The 13,493-nt window shown below is 37.7% G+C and overlaps 1 protein-coding gene across 2 annotated transcripts in view; it reads right to left on the reverse strand.

Annotated features, from left to right (window-relative positions):
* LOC127855398 (dynein heavy chain domain-containing protein 1-like) overlaps positions 1 to 13,493 on the reverse strand; it is a 269,484-nt gene that overhangs the window by 53,263 nt on the left and 202,728 nt on the right. For both annotated transcript variants that reach the window (XM_052390924.1, XM_052390922.1), the window contains 7 exons: positions 10,919 to 11,103; positions 9,301 to 9,327; positions 5,760 to 5,876; positions 5,284 to 5,479; positions 3,170 to 3,414; positions 1,440 to 1,541; positions 652 to 750 (listed from right to left, as the gene is read on the reverse strand). In XM_052390924.1, the coding sequence (XP_052246884.1) occupies positions 652 to 750; positions 1,440 to 1,541; positions 3,170 to 3,414; positions 5,284 to 5,479; positions 5,760 to 5,876; positions 9,301 to 9,327; positions 10,919 to 11,103 (971 nt within the window). The remainder of the gene's footprint in view (positions 1 to 651; positions 751 to 1,439; positions 1,542 to 3,169; positions 3,415 to 5,283; positions 5,480 to 5,759; positions 5,877 to 9,300; positions 9,328 to 10,918; positions 11,104 to 13,493) is intronic.

Consider the following 13,493-nt stretch of genomic DNA (forward strand, 5'->3'; position numbering starts at 1 on the left):
CTGCACAGTCCCCTTATGATAATTAGTAAGTGTTGCAAGTATGAACGCAATAGCTTTGATACTTAAGGAATAAAATGGACCTAAACACGAAACTTAACCAAAATTTTCAATTTTCTAAGTATAAAAAGGGCACATAATTCTGTCAAAATGCAAGCCAGAGTTATCTAACTTTGCCTGCCCAGTCTCCTCATGATAGTAAGTAAGTGTACCAAGTTTAAATAGCATTGAAACTTTATGAGAAAAGTGGTCCTAAACGCAAAACTTAACCGGACGCCGACGCCAAGGTGATGACAATAGCTCATAATTTTTTTTCAAAAATAGATGAGCTAAAAATCAGATAAATATCTCTAAGCATTTCGGGAGAAACTCTGTAAACAGAATAACAGACAGACAGTCTGACTGCTTTATGCCACCCTACCAAGGGCATAAAAATTAAACATACTTAATTTAAAGCCAGATGGCAACCAGATTATGGTAAAAAAAACAACCTCATAGCATGCTGGATACAATACAATGGAAACAGTGGCAGAATATTGCCAGAATATATCTTTCCAATAACACAATTTCATGCTTCAAACTGGCATTTCTAGACAAACAGAATTTCATGTCTTAAAAAAGTTGTTTGTATGATTTCAACACATGTCAACGTACCCTTCTCGGGCAAGCAAACCGCCAGAGCATACACCTTTGGAAGATCCTGATGTCCTGCATAGTGGTGCCTGGGACTGGGTTCATCAGGGACACAGGGTGCTGTAAATGGCACACATTTCAATATCTTTAAATCCAATTCTGTTTATGCGAATTCAGCATTATTTTAATTGTTTGTGCCACTGATTTAATTTCTTTTTTGTTTTTTAATTTTAAATTCAACTTATTCACTAATTTGATGTCTTTAAAGCAGTCAAAAGCCAATTCTAAACACTTAATATATCTTATTGTTGATTCAAAGTAGGAGTGGTTTAGCACATGTGCTTACATGGAGAAAATGGTGTTAAATACAATGAAGTGGCCATTTTTGACGAGCAGGACCAATTGCTGAAAGCACTTGGGAATGATAATTTTAGCAGCATATAACCACGCTAAGTTCTTAATACGAATCACAACGTTTGATACACATATAAAATATGTAATGCATGAAATAATTGCAGCTTTATACCTTATCTTATTTTATAATGTATTTTTTAATTAAAATAAATATTTTTAAACGATTAAAATAATTAAACCCAACAATCCTTATTTCGAATTTTCTTTGTCACTTCCAAAAATTTCACAATGTTTGGACATAGGACAATGTGACAGACTTGTACTGTTTACGTAATGTTTGTAAGCACATGCTTCCCAAAGTTCACTGCAAAACGTTGACCAATTTCATTTTAGTCTGCACCAAGTTTCCAGTGTCAACAATTAAAGCAAGCTACAAAGGTATGTAAGGCATGTACCTGGAAATACTCTCTCCACTGTTCCTGGTTGGCAATGAGGGACCTGCGTAGTCCGTGGAAGGCATGATGGACCTGCTCCAACACCAGGCAGTCCACCCAGGCCTTAAACAGAAACATGATAGTAATATTTTCTTCTTTAACCCTTTACCACTAAGATACGTATTTTGATATTTTGACGCATTTTTAGTCTCATAGAAAGTTCAATTTAATTAAATACCTTTCTTATTTAATTCAAGTTTAAAAGGCTTCATTTCCAACCCTTTGATACTGATGAGCAGCAAACAGCAAACAACCTGAACAGTCTGCGAGTTACTCCCAGGCTGGTCTGGTTTTATGCTGTTTGCACATAGCCATTGTCACTTTGCTTCTGAGTGGGAAAGGGTTTAGGAGATGTACACATGTTTATTAAAATGTACAAGCCAATGTTTCTATAGAATATTTCTAATCAAATTGTATAATGTTATAGCCTTTTTCACATCTGTATAGTAAAGGTAGAGGCACTTAACCGACCTATTTGCTTTTTATGTCATTGACTTTTATTCTTCTATTATGTTGATAACTTCAGATGTGTTGCATATGGGTTTGTTTCATCTCTGTTTGCATTACATGGTTGTGTTATATTGCATATGTATTTGTTTGCAATCTTGGTATAAAATGTATTGGAAACTATAACAACAAGAAAAAATAACACAGTACAGTAGGGGGACAACATAAATTGGACACATGAGAATAATAAAAGTGAGGTAGGTATATGGAGTATTAAATCACAAAATTAAAATAAATGACTTACACAAACAATATTTCAAAATAAGCAGTAGCAGAACTGCATGTTTTTGTTTTCACTGAAAAAACACATTTTCATCCTCCATGAGACAATTAATTTTTACACATGAGCTCAGACAACATGTGGTTATATCATACATTAAGTGGGTTTTATCCTGAAGCTTAATGATTTCATTGACCGAAACTCTAGATGTCATGTCAACTTATGCTTTACATGCCTACCAGCCTTTACACTGCATATTGCAGACTTCTTTATTTGGCCTTTCACTTCTCGTTCATGTGCTTTTAAATTTTGATATATACATGAACTTAATGTTCACAGTTCAAACCAATTTACTGGACAAGAACAAAAGCCGTGAGTGATCAACCCAATAAAGCGTTTCTTTTCATTCTTTAAACTGAATGCTAAAACAAATCACCAAACTATGCAGGCTTGTCTGCTGTTTTAAGCACGTTATTGCATCATTCATGTCAAGAACAGTGACTGAGCATTTCAAAATGAAGTCGCGTTAGTTACAACAATTGTGTGTGTAGAGAGTAGATTATTATGATAAAATATGCATAAGGCTGACCTTTATAAATTGTTTGTTTAGAGGTACCTGACCAACTCACTAAAATCCCCGCGACTCATATTTTTTTTAGCCTTCCAGGAGTTTTTTTTTTAATTCACAAAAACCGGCCAGCGTTCGTAAGACTTCTTTAGAAGAAATGATAATATGTAAATCAGTGTTAAACATGGAAAATAAAAGTTCATTAAATGTTACTTTGCCTTTTAATTATGTACATGTCCTTAAATACACCAAATACCCTACAGGGTTTCTCATCTTTGTATCATTTTATACCATATAGCAAACATAAAAAAATCCTACCTACCTATCCACCTTAAAAAATTTGGGTCGGTTAACTCCAAACAAACAATTTATTAAGGTCAGCCTAACAGTGTGTACCTGTGGCTCCATCCAGTCAGGCTTGTGTTCCAGCAGTGCTGCCTCCTCTATGCCCTGCTTGTCAAACCCGTTGAGGAAGATACCCAGCTCCCGGCTGGAGGCCTTGTTCTGGAGGTGAAGGCGCTCCAGGGCCACCAGCAGCTGCAGTAACAGGAAGTGCCTCTCAAACATCATCATGGAGACGTACTTGAAGATGCTGGAGAACACAGCATCGCACAGCTCCTTGGCCCTTGATGCAGGAGCACCTGGGGGGTACAAGATTAATGTGGTATTTTGATATTTATACAGATAAATAAAATGTTAAGGTTTTTACCTTGGGTAGTATTATGATATTTTCACTTATGAAAGAAATGTTAAGTTTTGAATTTAATTTGCCAAAAGGTCAGTGATTTATGCCAATTATTAAGTCTAAGTCATGCCTTAAACTAATAATTGTTAGTCAATGTGGGGCATCTAGTCCATGTGTGTGGGATGGCTAAAGTTATGTTTAATCATCCCTTTGTTTTCTTCATATAACAATTGGAAGTCGTTACTTAAGGGCATTTCAGTAACTGCCCTACTTGAATTTAAGGTAGGATGATAATGGTACAAAAGAATAATTTCATGACTAATCCCCATAAATGAATGTGACTGGGCCAGTAATTTAACTTGCAATTCTTGGACTCGCAGTCCAGTGCTCTACCCACAGTCTGCACAGTCCAGTGCTCTACCAACAGTCTACACAGTCCAGTGCTCTACCAACAGTCTGCACAGTCCAGTGCTCTACCAACAGTCTGCACAGTCCAGTGCTCTACCAACAGTCTGCACAGTCCAGTGCTCTACCAACAGTCTGCACAGTCCAGTGCTCTACCAACAGTCTGCACAGTCCAGTGCTCTACCAACAGTCTGCACAGTCCAGTGCTCTACCAACAGTCTGTACAGTCCAGTGCTCTACCAACAGTCTGCACAGTCCAGTGCTCTACCAACAGTCTGCACAGTCCAGTGCTCTACCAACAGTCTGCACAGTCCAGTGCTCTACCAACAGTCTGCACAGTCCAGTGCTCTACCAACAGTCTGCGCAGTCCAGTGCTCTACCAACAGTCTGCACAGTCCAGTGCTCTACCAACAGTCTGCACAGTCCAGTGCTCTACCAACAGTCTGCACAGTCCAGTGCTCTACCAACAGTCTGCACAGTCCAGTGCTCTACCAACAGTCTGCACAGTCCAGTGCTCTACCAACAGTCTGCACAGTCCAGTGCTCTACCAACAGTCTACACAGTCCAGTGCTCTACCAACAGTCTGCACAGTCCAGTGCTCTACCAACAGTCTGCACAGTCCAGTGCTCTACCAACAGTCTGCACAGTCCAGTGCTCTACCAACAGTCTGCACAGTCCAGTGCTCTACCAACAGTCTGCACAGTCCAGTGCTCTACCAACAGTCTGCACAGTCCAGTGCTCTACCAACAGTCTACACAGTCTGCACAGTCCAGTGCTCTACCAACAGTCTGTACAGTCCAGTGCTCTACCAACAGTCTGCACAGTCCAGTGCTCTACCAACAGTCTGCACAGTCCAGTGCTCTACCAACAGTCTGCACAGTCCAGTGCTCTACCAACAGTCTGCACAGTCCAGTGCTCTACCAACAGTCTGCACAGTCCAGTGCTCTACCAACAGTCTGCACAGTCCAGTGCTCTACCAACAGTCTGCACAGTCCAGTGCTCTACCAACAGTCTGCACAGTCTAGTGCTCTACCAACAGTCTACACAGTCCAGTGCTCTACCAACAGTCTGCACAGTCCAGTGCTCTACCAACAGTCTGCACAGTCCAGTGCTCTACCAACAGTCTGCACAGTCCAGTGCTCTACCAACAGTCTGCACAGTCCAGTGCTCTACCAACAGTCTACACAGTCCAGTGCTCTACCAACAGTCTGCACAGTCCAGTGCTCTACCAACAGTCTACACAGTCTAATCAAGGACCACACTTTGCGTTGTTATGGTATTTTTCGTTTATAGGAAGTCTCTTCTAAGCAAACGTCCACTTTATCTGGAAAGTGCTGTCCCCACAAAGGCTTATTTGGGTTAACACTTTACACACATGCAATAAGCCCAGTTTTCCCAGGACAAGGTTCTATTGACCTACCCTGAGTGCCCTTGCCCCTGTCTCTGGACTTGATGACCCCTGTGAACATCTCCACAAACTTGTAGAAGGGCATGTAGTAGTAGGAATGGAGCACGGCCATACGCTGTATCAGGCTGTACAGCATGGCCGACTGCATGATCATGGGTACGTAGTGGGAGAACTTCTCCTCCAGGTGGTCACCCATGTACCGGGTCTCCTGTAGAGGAAAGAAATTCTGCAAGTGTCAAATGAGCGAAACACATGGATTGAAAGAAAAAAAATTTATATTGACTTAAAACCAAGACACATACATGATCCACAATAATATATACAGGCTACAAATTTCATAAATAAATTGTTCTTAATTAAGAAGTCTCTTGTGAAGAATAAGTTTTAAAAAAATGTCACAAACAATAATGTGGAAATGACAACAAGCTGAACTACCCTTAATATTCCAAAATCATAATGTTTATTGCAGTCCCATTTGCTCTGGTTACCTCTAGTATCATCTTGTTCCTCTCCACCTCTTTCTGACAGTTGATCAGAGAGTCCAGCATAGTCTGGTCCTCCAGGATGGGCCCAAACAGGTTCAGGGTCTTCTCTCGGATCATCTCCTGTACATAGGTAACAGATGTAACAGGTGTTCAGAGTTTAGAGTTGAGACTGACACTTCAATCATCTCCTGTACATAGGTAACAGATGTAACTAGTGTTCAGAGTTTAGAGTTGAGACTGAAACTTCAATCATCTCCTGTACATAGGTAACAGATGTAACAAGTGTTCAGAGTTAAGAGTTGAGACTGACACTTCAATCATCTCCTGTACATAGGTAACAGATGTAACAAGTGTTCAGAGTTTAGAGTTGAGACTGACACTTCAATCATCTCCTGTACATAGGTAACAGATGTAACAAGTGTTCAGAGTTTAGAGTTGAGACTGACACTTTAATCATCTCCTGTACATAGGTAACAGATGTAACAAGTGTTCAGAGTTTAGCATTGAGGCTGACACTTCAATCATCTCTTGTATATAAAGTTACAGGTTTGGGGGGGGGGACTTTTATATTAAATCCACACTGGCTCTGGGTCTTATCAGTCTCAGACCATCCTGTATCATACAGGAAAGGAAGTGTGTGATATGTGAAACTTACAAGGTGATTCTGTACACATACAGCACAATAATCAATCAATAAATCTACTATAAATATTGTTTATGAAAATAACACTAAAACAATGTATTATATCTCTGATAAATTATAATAAACATAACACAACAATGAAGAGATTTTAAAATCAAGTGCTTTCAGTGTAAGTGCCAAATGGCCCTACCTATTGTTTTGAACCAAATGTGATATTGACCTTCAAAGTTTGGGAAACAGACAAGTTGAATACTCAGCACTTCCACTTAATGACCTCTATGGTTGTATTAAGTTTCATTAGAATCCCTTCATTTTTCATGTACCAAACAAGAAATGTACACTACATCTAGCGCCATTTCTGCCTAAATCACAGTCCCACAGTGGACAATTTTTTTGTCAGCGTGGACAATCACCGGGGTGAAATCGATCTCATGGCGAACCACCGCAATGCGGTGAATTGCTGTGATTACAGGTAAATGTATAGTTTTTCTACATGAAGTTTTACTTAATGTTTATTTAAAGAAATGTTTTGTTAACATTTCGAAAATACTTTTTTGTTTGTGTACATATATCTTGCCAATAATTACATATAAACATGTTACATGTACATGAACTTTGATATCATACTATTTAAGTGACATTTCATATTCCTATTATTACATGTATTGATTCGAATATACATTCGAGACTTCAGCATTAAGTATTCATTTCAGTGATATTTTAATGAAAACAAAATCAGTTGTTATGTTGGCCAGTAACTATGTATATACCTGTTTTATTAAGTAACAAGTTCATTTTGTCACATATTCTAAAGAAAAACGTAATCCAATGAATATTGTGATAAATATTGATGTATTCAATATCACAATATTAAGATTACTTTGTTCACTTTTTTAAATATGTATCGAAATCAGTTTATCGTGTTGGTGAGTGACCATTTGTATACATATTTTTTGTTAAAATTATACAAATTTAAAATACTATGATTTTGATAAATCATTGTTTGTTTTATTACGTCCTTAAAAGTTTAATAGCTTTAAAAAAGCTCAATGTGATATTATGACTCATTCAATTCACTGCGATTTCTTATCAACATTTCTTATTGAGACTTAACATATTCTATATGCATGTACATTTTATAAAACAATGATTTACATGCTCATTATCTGTATTTTTACTTAATGCAATACATATTAATATTGTGATAAATATTGATTTACATATTATAAGTAAATCAATAGTGCTCATTAAGATTCTATTGTAAACGTTGTTTACATTAGTAAGGAACTTAACTTGTTATTCTAAGCAAAACATGTCACAATAGAAACAGGAAATCACTAAAATAGTCTGATATCAAATTACACGCAACATCTTTTAATGAAATTGGAGGCGAGCTATATATGTTCATGAGGGAGCTAGCATTTTCAAAATGCTAACAAAATCAAATCTGTTAATAAACAAGAGCTGTGTTTGTGAAACACAATGCCCCCTAATGTGCCGCTTTGAAGCCATATATTTGACCTTTGACCTTGAAGGATGACCTTGACCTTTAACCACCCAAAATGTGAAGCTCCATGAGATACGCATGCATGCCAAATATCGAGTTGCTATCTTCAATATTGCAAAATTTGACCTTGACCTTGAAGGATGACCTTGACCTTTCACCACTCAAAATGTGCAGCTCCATGAGGTACGCATGCATACCAAATATTGAGTTGCTATTTTCAATATTGCAAAATTTGACCTTCAACCTTGACCTTGAAGGATGACCTTGACCTTTCAACACTCAAAATGTGCAGCTCCATGAGATATGCATGAATGCCAAATATTGAGTTGCTATCTTCAATATTGCAATATTTGACCTTTGACCTTGACCTTGAAGGATGACCTTGACTTTTCACCACACAAAATGTGCAGCTTCATAAGATACACATGCATGCCAAACATCAAGTTGCTATCTTCAAATATTGCAAAAGTTATGGGCAATGTTAAAGTTTTCGGACGGACGGACGGACTGACGGACGGACAGACTGACAAACAGACAGACGGACAGTTCAAAAACTATATGCCACCCTTCTGGGGCATAAAAAAAGTTATGGCGATTGTTAGTTTTCAGACGGACGGATGCCATATATTTGACCGTTGACCTTGAAGAAAGACCTTGACCTTTCACCTTTCAAAATGTGCAGCTCCATGAGATACACATGCATGCCAAATATCGAGTTGCTATCTTCAATATTGAAAAAGTTATGGCCAATGTTTAAGCTTTTGCACGGACGGACAGACGCCATATATTTGACATTTGACCTTGAAGGATGATCTTGGCCTTGACCTTTCACCTTTCAAAATGTGCAGCTCCATGAGATACACATGCATGCCAAATATCGAGTTGCTATCTTCAATATTGAAAAAGTTATGGCCAATGTTTAAGCTTTTGGACGGACGGACAGACGCCATATATTTGACATTTGACCTTGAAGGATGATCTTGGCCTTTACCTTTCACCACTCAAAATGTGCAGCTCCATGAGATACACATGCATGCCAAATATCAAGTTGCTATCTTCAATATTGAAAAACTTATGGCCAATATTAAAGTTTTCAGACAGACTCCATATATTAGACATTTGACCTTGAAGGATGACCTTGACCTTCACCTTTCACCACTCAAAATGTGCAGCTCCATGAGATGCACATGCCTGCCAAATATCAAGTTGCTATGTTAATTATTGAAAAAGTTATGACCATTTAAGTTTTCGGACGGACGGACAGACTTACATACTGACCGACAGTTCAACTGCTATATGCCACCCTACCAGGGGCATAAAAACAACAATTGAAATTTCATGCAGAAACAATGAAAACAAAACATGAAGCATGAAAGGCAATTATCTATACTCACGCTCGATGTAAGACATGCCAAACGATACTGTTAACAGGGTAAATAGAATATAAAAGAGTGGAACAATTGATTATTTTAATATCACCCTTTTTATAGTTATTATTGCGGATAATTTTAACAAAAAGATTTGTATTAAGAAATCAAGTAATAAGTTTGTTTTTTGTTTTTTTCCGAATATAAAATACTGTTATAGCTGTTGATATGTCCCCTTTATAGTTAATGCTGATTAAATTTGTGTGTTAATAGTTGTATAAAGTTCCAAGTTCACAAAGTTGTTGTATCTTAAATGTGCTTATAAGGTTCATAGTGCTCATAAGCTTTTTCAATTTATTTAGAAATGTTTTTTTAATGTTAATATATATGTCTATTTACAAAATTTATTTGCTGTCATTGTTTCAGTTCACATTTAAACTGGCAATTTTTCATATCCAAATGAATTTTTTTTTTTAATACCCATTTTTCAAAGATACACTGAGTGTATTTTTAAAAATACACTTGAGTGAATTTTAAGATCACTAATAAACTTAAAAATACAATATTTTTTTTTTAAAGTGCAAATTTTTATAATATACACTTGAGTGTATTTTTTAAAATACACTAGAGTGAATTTTAACTGAACTTATACGCTTAAAAATACACTAGAGCATATTTTTTTAAATAGTGCACATTTTAATAAAATACACTTGATTGTATTTTAAGTGCACTAATACACTGAAAAATACACTAGAGTGTATTTGTTAGTATAAAAAAATACACTTGAGTGTACTAATGCACTAGAATAATACGCTTGAGTGCATTTATCATCATGTTTTCCTAAGTAAATTAACGCAGTTAAAATGCACTTAAATACCCTTGAAGTGCACTTTTTTGGGAACAAAAAAACTGAAGCGTATAAGTACACTTTAGTACACTTAACAAAAAAAATGTACCTAAGCGTGTTATTTCCACTGGAAAATACACTTAAAAAATACACAAAAGTGCATTAATACACTCAAAAAGTGTATTATATGAGAAAAATGCAGAAAAAAACACACTTTTTAAACAGAAAAATGCACTTGGTAAAGTGAATTAATACGGTGCGAATACCGCTGCGTTTTATACGCATTAAATGCCCATTTAATGCACATTAAATGCGCATTTAACACACTTTTTCAGGAGGGGAAGAATTAAATGCACATGAAAAAATATAAATGTACATGTTTAATCTGTAATTCAAGGTAAATTATCGAGGCCGCGGTGGACCACCGTGATTTTGGTGGCCCACTATGAGATTTATTGCCCCATAATGCCCAGGCTTGAGTCCTTATCAACATATTTGATAGAGCCTGTCATCGTGATTTTCCACGGCAACATCACCGCGTTCCATGATGTATCGCGGTGACAAAAGTACTTTCGACGCTGGGCTGAATCACGGTGACGCATGGCAGAAGGCAGAAATTGCGCTAGACGTTGTGTACAAAAAATAAGCCAAGAGCAAAAACTCCAAGAACTCCTGAGAAGAGAGATATGATTCTCGCACTCTACACTTCATCTCAGATGTACCAAATATCATTTATACACATTCAAATCCTTACTTAAGGAGTTTTGCTTCACAAAAATAAATTCACTTAAGTCTTACATGTTGCTGAGCAAGTTTTTGTCTGTGCATGATGATGTCATTCTCGTTTGACCTTTTCTGGCCCTCAAACTCCTTGCGCTCTACACGCATGGTCTCTGAGAGCAGGTAGTTGATGATAGCCTCATCACTCAGCGCCATGTTGATTACACACATACGGTGTATAGGGATTGTGTGAAGGCCATCACCTAGAACAAAGGGAGGTAAAGTGCAATGTTGATTACACACATATGGTGTATAGGGATTGTGTGAAGGCCATCACCTAGAACAAAGGGAGGTAAAGTGCAATGTTGATTACACACATACGGTGTATAGGGATTGTGTGAAGGCCATCACCTAGAACAAAGGGAGGTAAAGTGCAATGTTGATTACACACATGTGGTGTATAGGGATTGTGTGAAGGCCATCACCTAGAACAAAGGGAGGTAAAGTGCAATGTTGATTACACACATACGGTGAATAGGGATTGTGTGAAGGCCATCACCTAGAACAAAGGGAGGTAAAGTGCAATGTTGATTACACACATACGGTGTATAGGGATTGTGCGAAGGCCATCACCTAGAACAAAGGGAGGTAAAGTGCAATGTTGATTACACACATATGGTGTATAGGGATTGTGTGAAGGCCATCACCTAGAACAAAGGGAGGTAAAGTGCAATGTTGATTGCACACATACGGTGTGTAGGGATTGTGTGAAGGCCATCACCTAGAACAAAGGGAGGTAAAGTGCAATGTTGATTACACACATACGGTGTTTAGGGATTGTGTGAAGGCCATCACCTAGAACAAAGGGAGGTAAAGTGCAATGTTGATTACACACATACAGTGTATAGGGATTGTGTGAAGGCCATCACCTAGAACAAAGGGAGGTAAAGTGCAATGTTGATTACACACATACGGTGTATAGGGATTGTGTGAAGGCCATCACCTAGAACAAAGGGAGGTAAAGTGCAATGTTGATTACACACATGCAGTGTATAGGGATTGTGTGAAGGCCATCACCTAGAACAAAGAGAGGTCAAGTGCAATGTTGATTACACACATACAGTGTATAGGGATTGTGTGAAGGCCATCACCTAGAACAAAGGGAGGTAAAGTGCAATGTTGATTACACACATACAGTGTATAGGGATTGTGTGAAGGCCATCACCTAGAACAAAGGGAGGTAAAGTGCAATGTTGATAACACACATACTGTGTATAGGGATTGTGTGAAGGCCACCTAGAACAAAGGAGGTAAATGGTGGAACAAAGGAATGTAAATGGTGGAAGAAAGGGAGGTATGTGGTGGAAAAAAGGGATGTAAACGGTGAAACAAAGGGATGTAAAAGGTGGAACAAAGGGATGTTAATGGTGGAACAATCAGAGGTAAATGGTGGAACAAAGGGATGTACCGGTAAAAGTTGGAACAAAGGGATGTAAAAGGTGGAAGAAAGAGAAGAGAGGTAATGCAGCCCATCACCTACAACAAAGGGATATTAAGCGCCGCGTTGATCACACACATATGGTGTATAGGGATTGTGTGCAGGCCATCACCTAGAACTAAGGGAGGTAAATGGTGGAACAAAGGGAGTTAAATGGTTGAACAAGGGAGGTGAATGGTGAAAGATTAAACATGTCAGATGTTGCAACAGTATGTATTTAGTTAGAACCAATGTGCTTTTTATTGAAAGACTAGGGCTTATTAAGACGCTCTTACTCAAGTTTGGCAGTTGCCATTTATTGGGACAGGTATGTGCACCATGTACTGGTAAACCAGCAAGTCTAGGAAAATTGTGGTAAACTTACCGCCTTAATACGACTAAAAAACTATTGAAAACAGTGAAAAAGACCAACAAACCAAAAACAAAATACTGACTTGCCAGCAAGTTTTCAATCTTACTTTTTCACCCCATCTTTAAACAAGGGACAAAATTGTCACAAAACCAGGTTTTCATTGTGAAAAAAAAATCTGATAAAGGGAGAAAACTCAAACTGAACTTTTGAAATGAACAAACAAAATTAAGCCCCCTTTGTAAGTTTGTTTAAAAAAAAAAAATTTTTAGTCGTGGCGACCTTGACATTGGAGATATTGATGTGATTCTTTCGTGCGACACACCGTCCCATGATGGTGAACAAATGTGCCAAATGATTTTAAAATCTCACAATGAATGACATAGTTATGGCCAGGACAAGCTCATTTATGTCCATTTTTGACCTTTGAACTCAAAGTGTGACCTTGACCTTGGAGATATCGACGTAATTATTTCGCGCGACACACCGTCCAATGATGGTGAACAAATGTGCCAAATGATTTTAAAATCTGACAATGAACGACATAGTTATGGCCCGGACAAGCTTGTTCTGCCCCTCCGCCAGCCCGCCAGCCAGCCAGCCCGCCCGCATTCGCCAATCTAATAACCAGTTTTTTCCTTCGGAAAACCTGGTTTAAAAAAATCACTCAAGTTACTGTATATATGTATTATTCATCAAAATATAATATTCAGTATTTAAAAAACTTCCACCTTATTTAAACACAATAACATAAACTAAAACAATTACAGAACTTTTGATTCATTGTTTTATGATCTTATATGAGA

This window comes from Dreissena polymorpha, chromosome 13 (assembly GCF_020536995.1).
Source record: "Dreissena polymorpha isolate Duluth1 chromosome 13, UMN_Dpol_1.0, whole genome shotgun sequence".
NCBI classification, from domain to species: Eukaryota; Metazoa; Mollusca; class Bivalvia; order Myida; family Dreissenidae; genus Dreissena; species Dreissena polymorpha.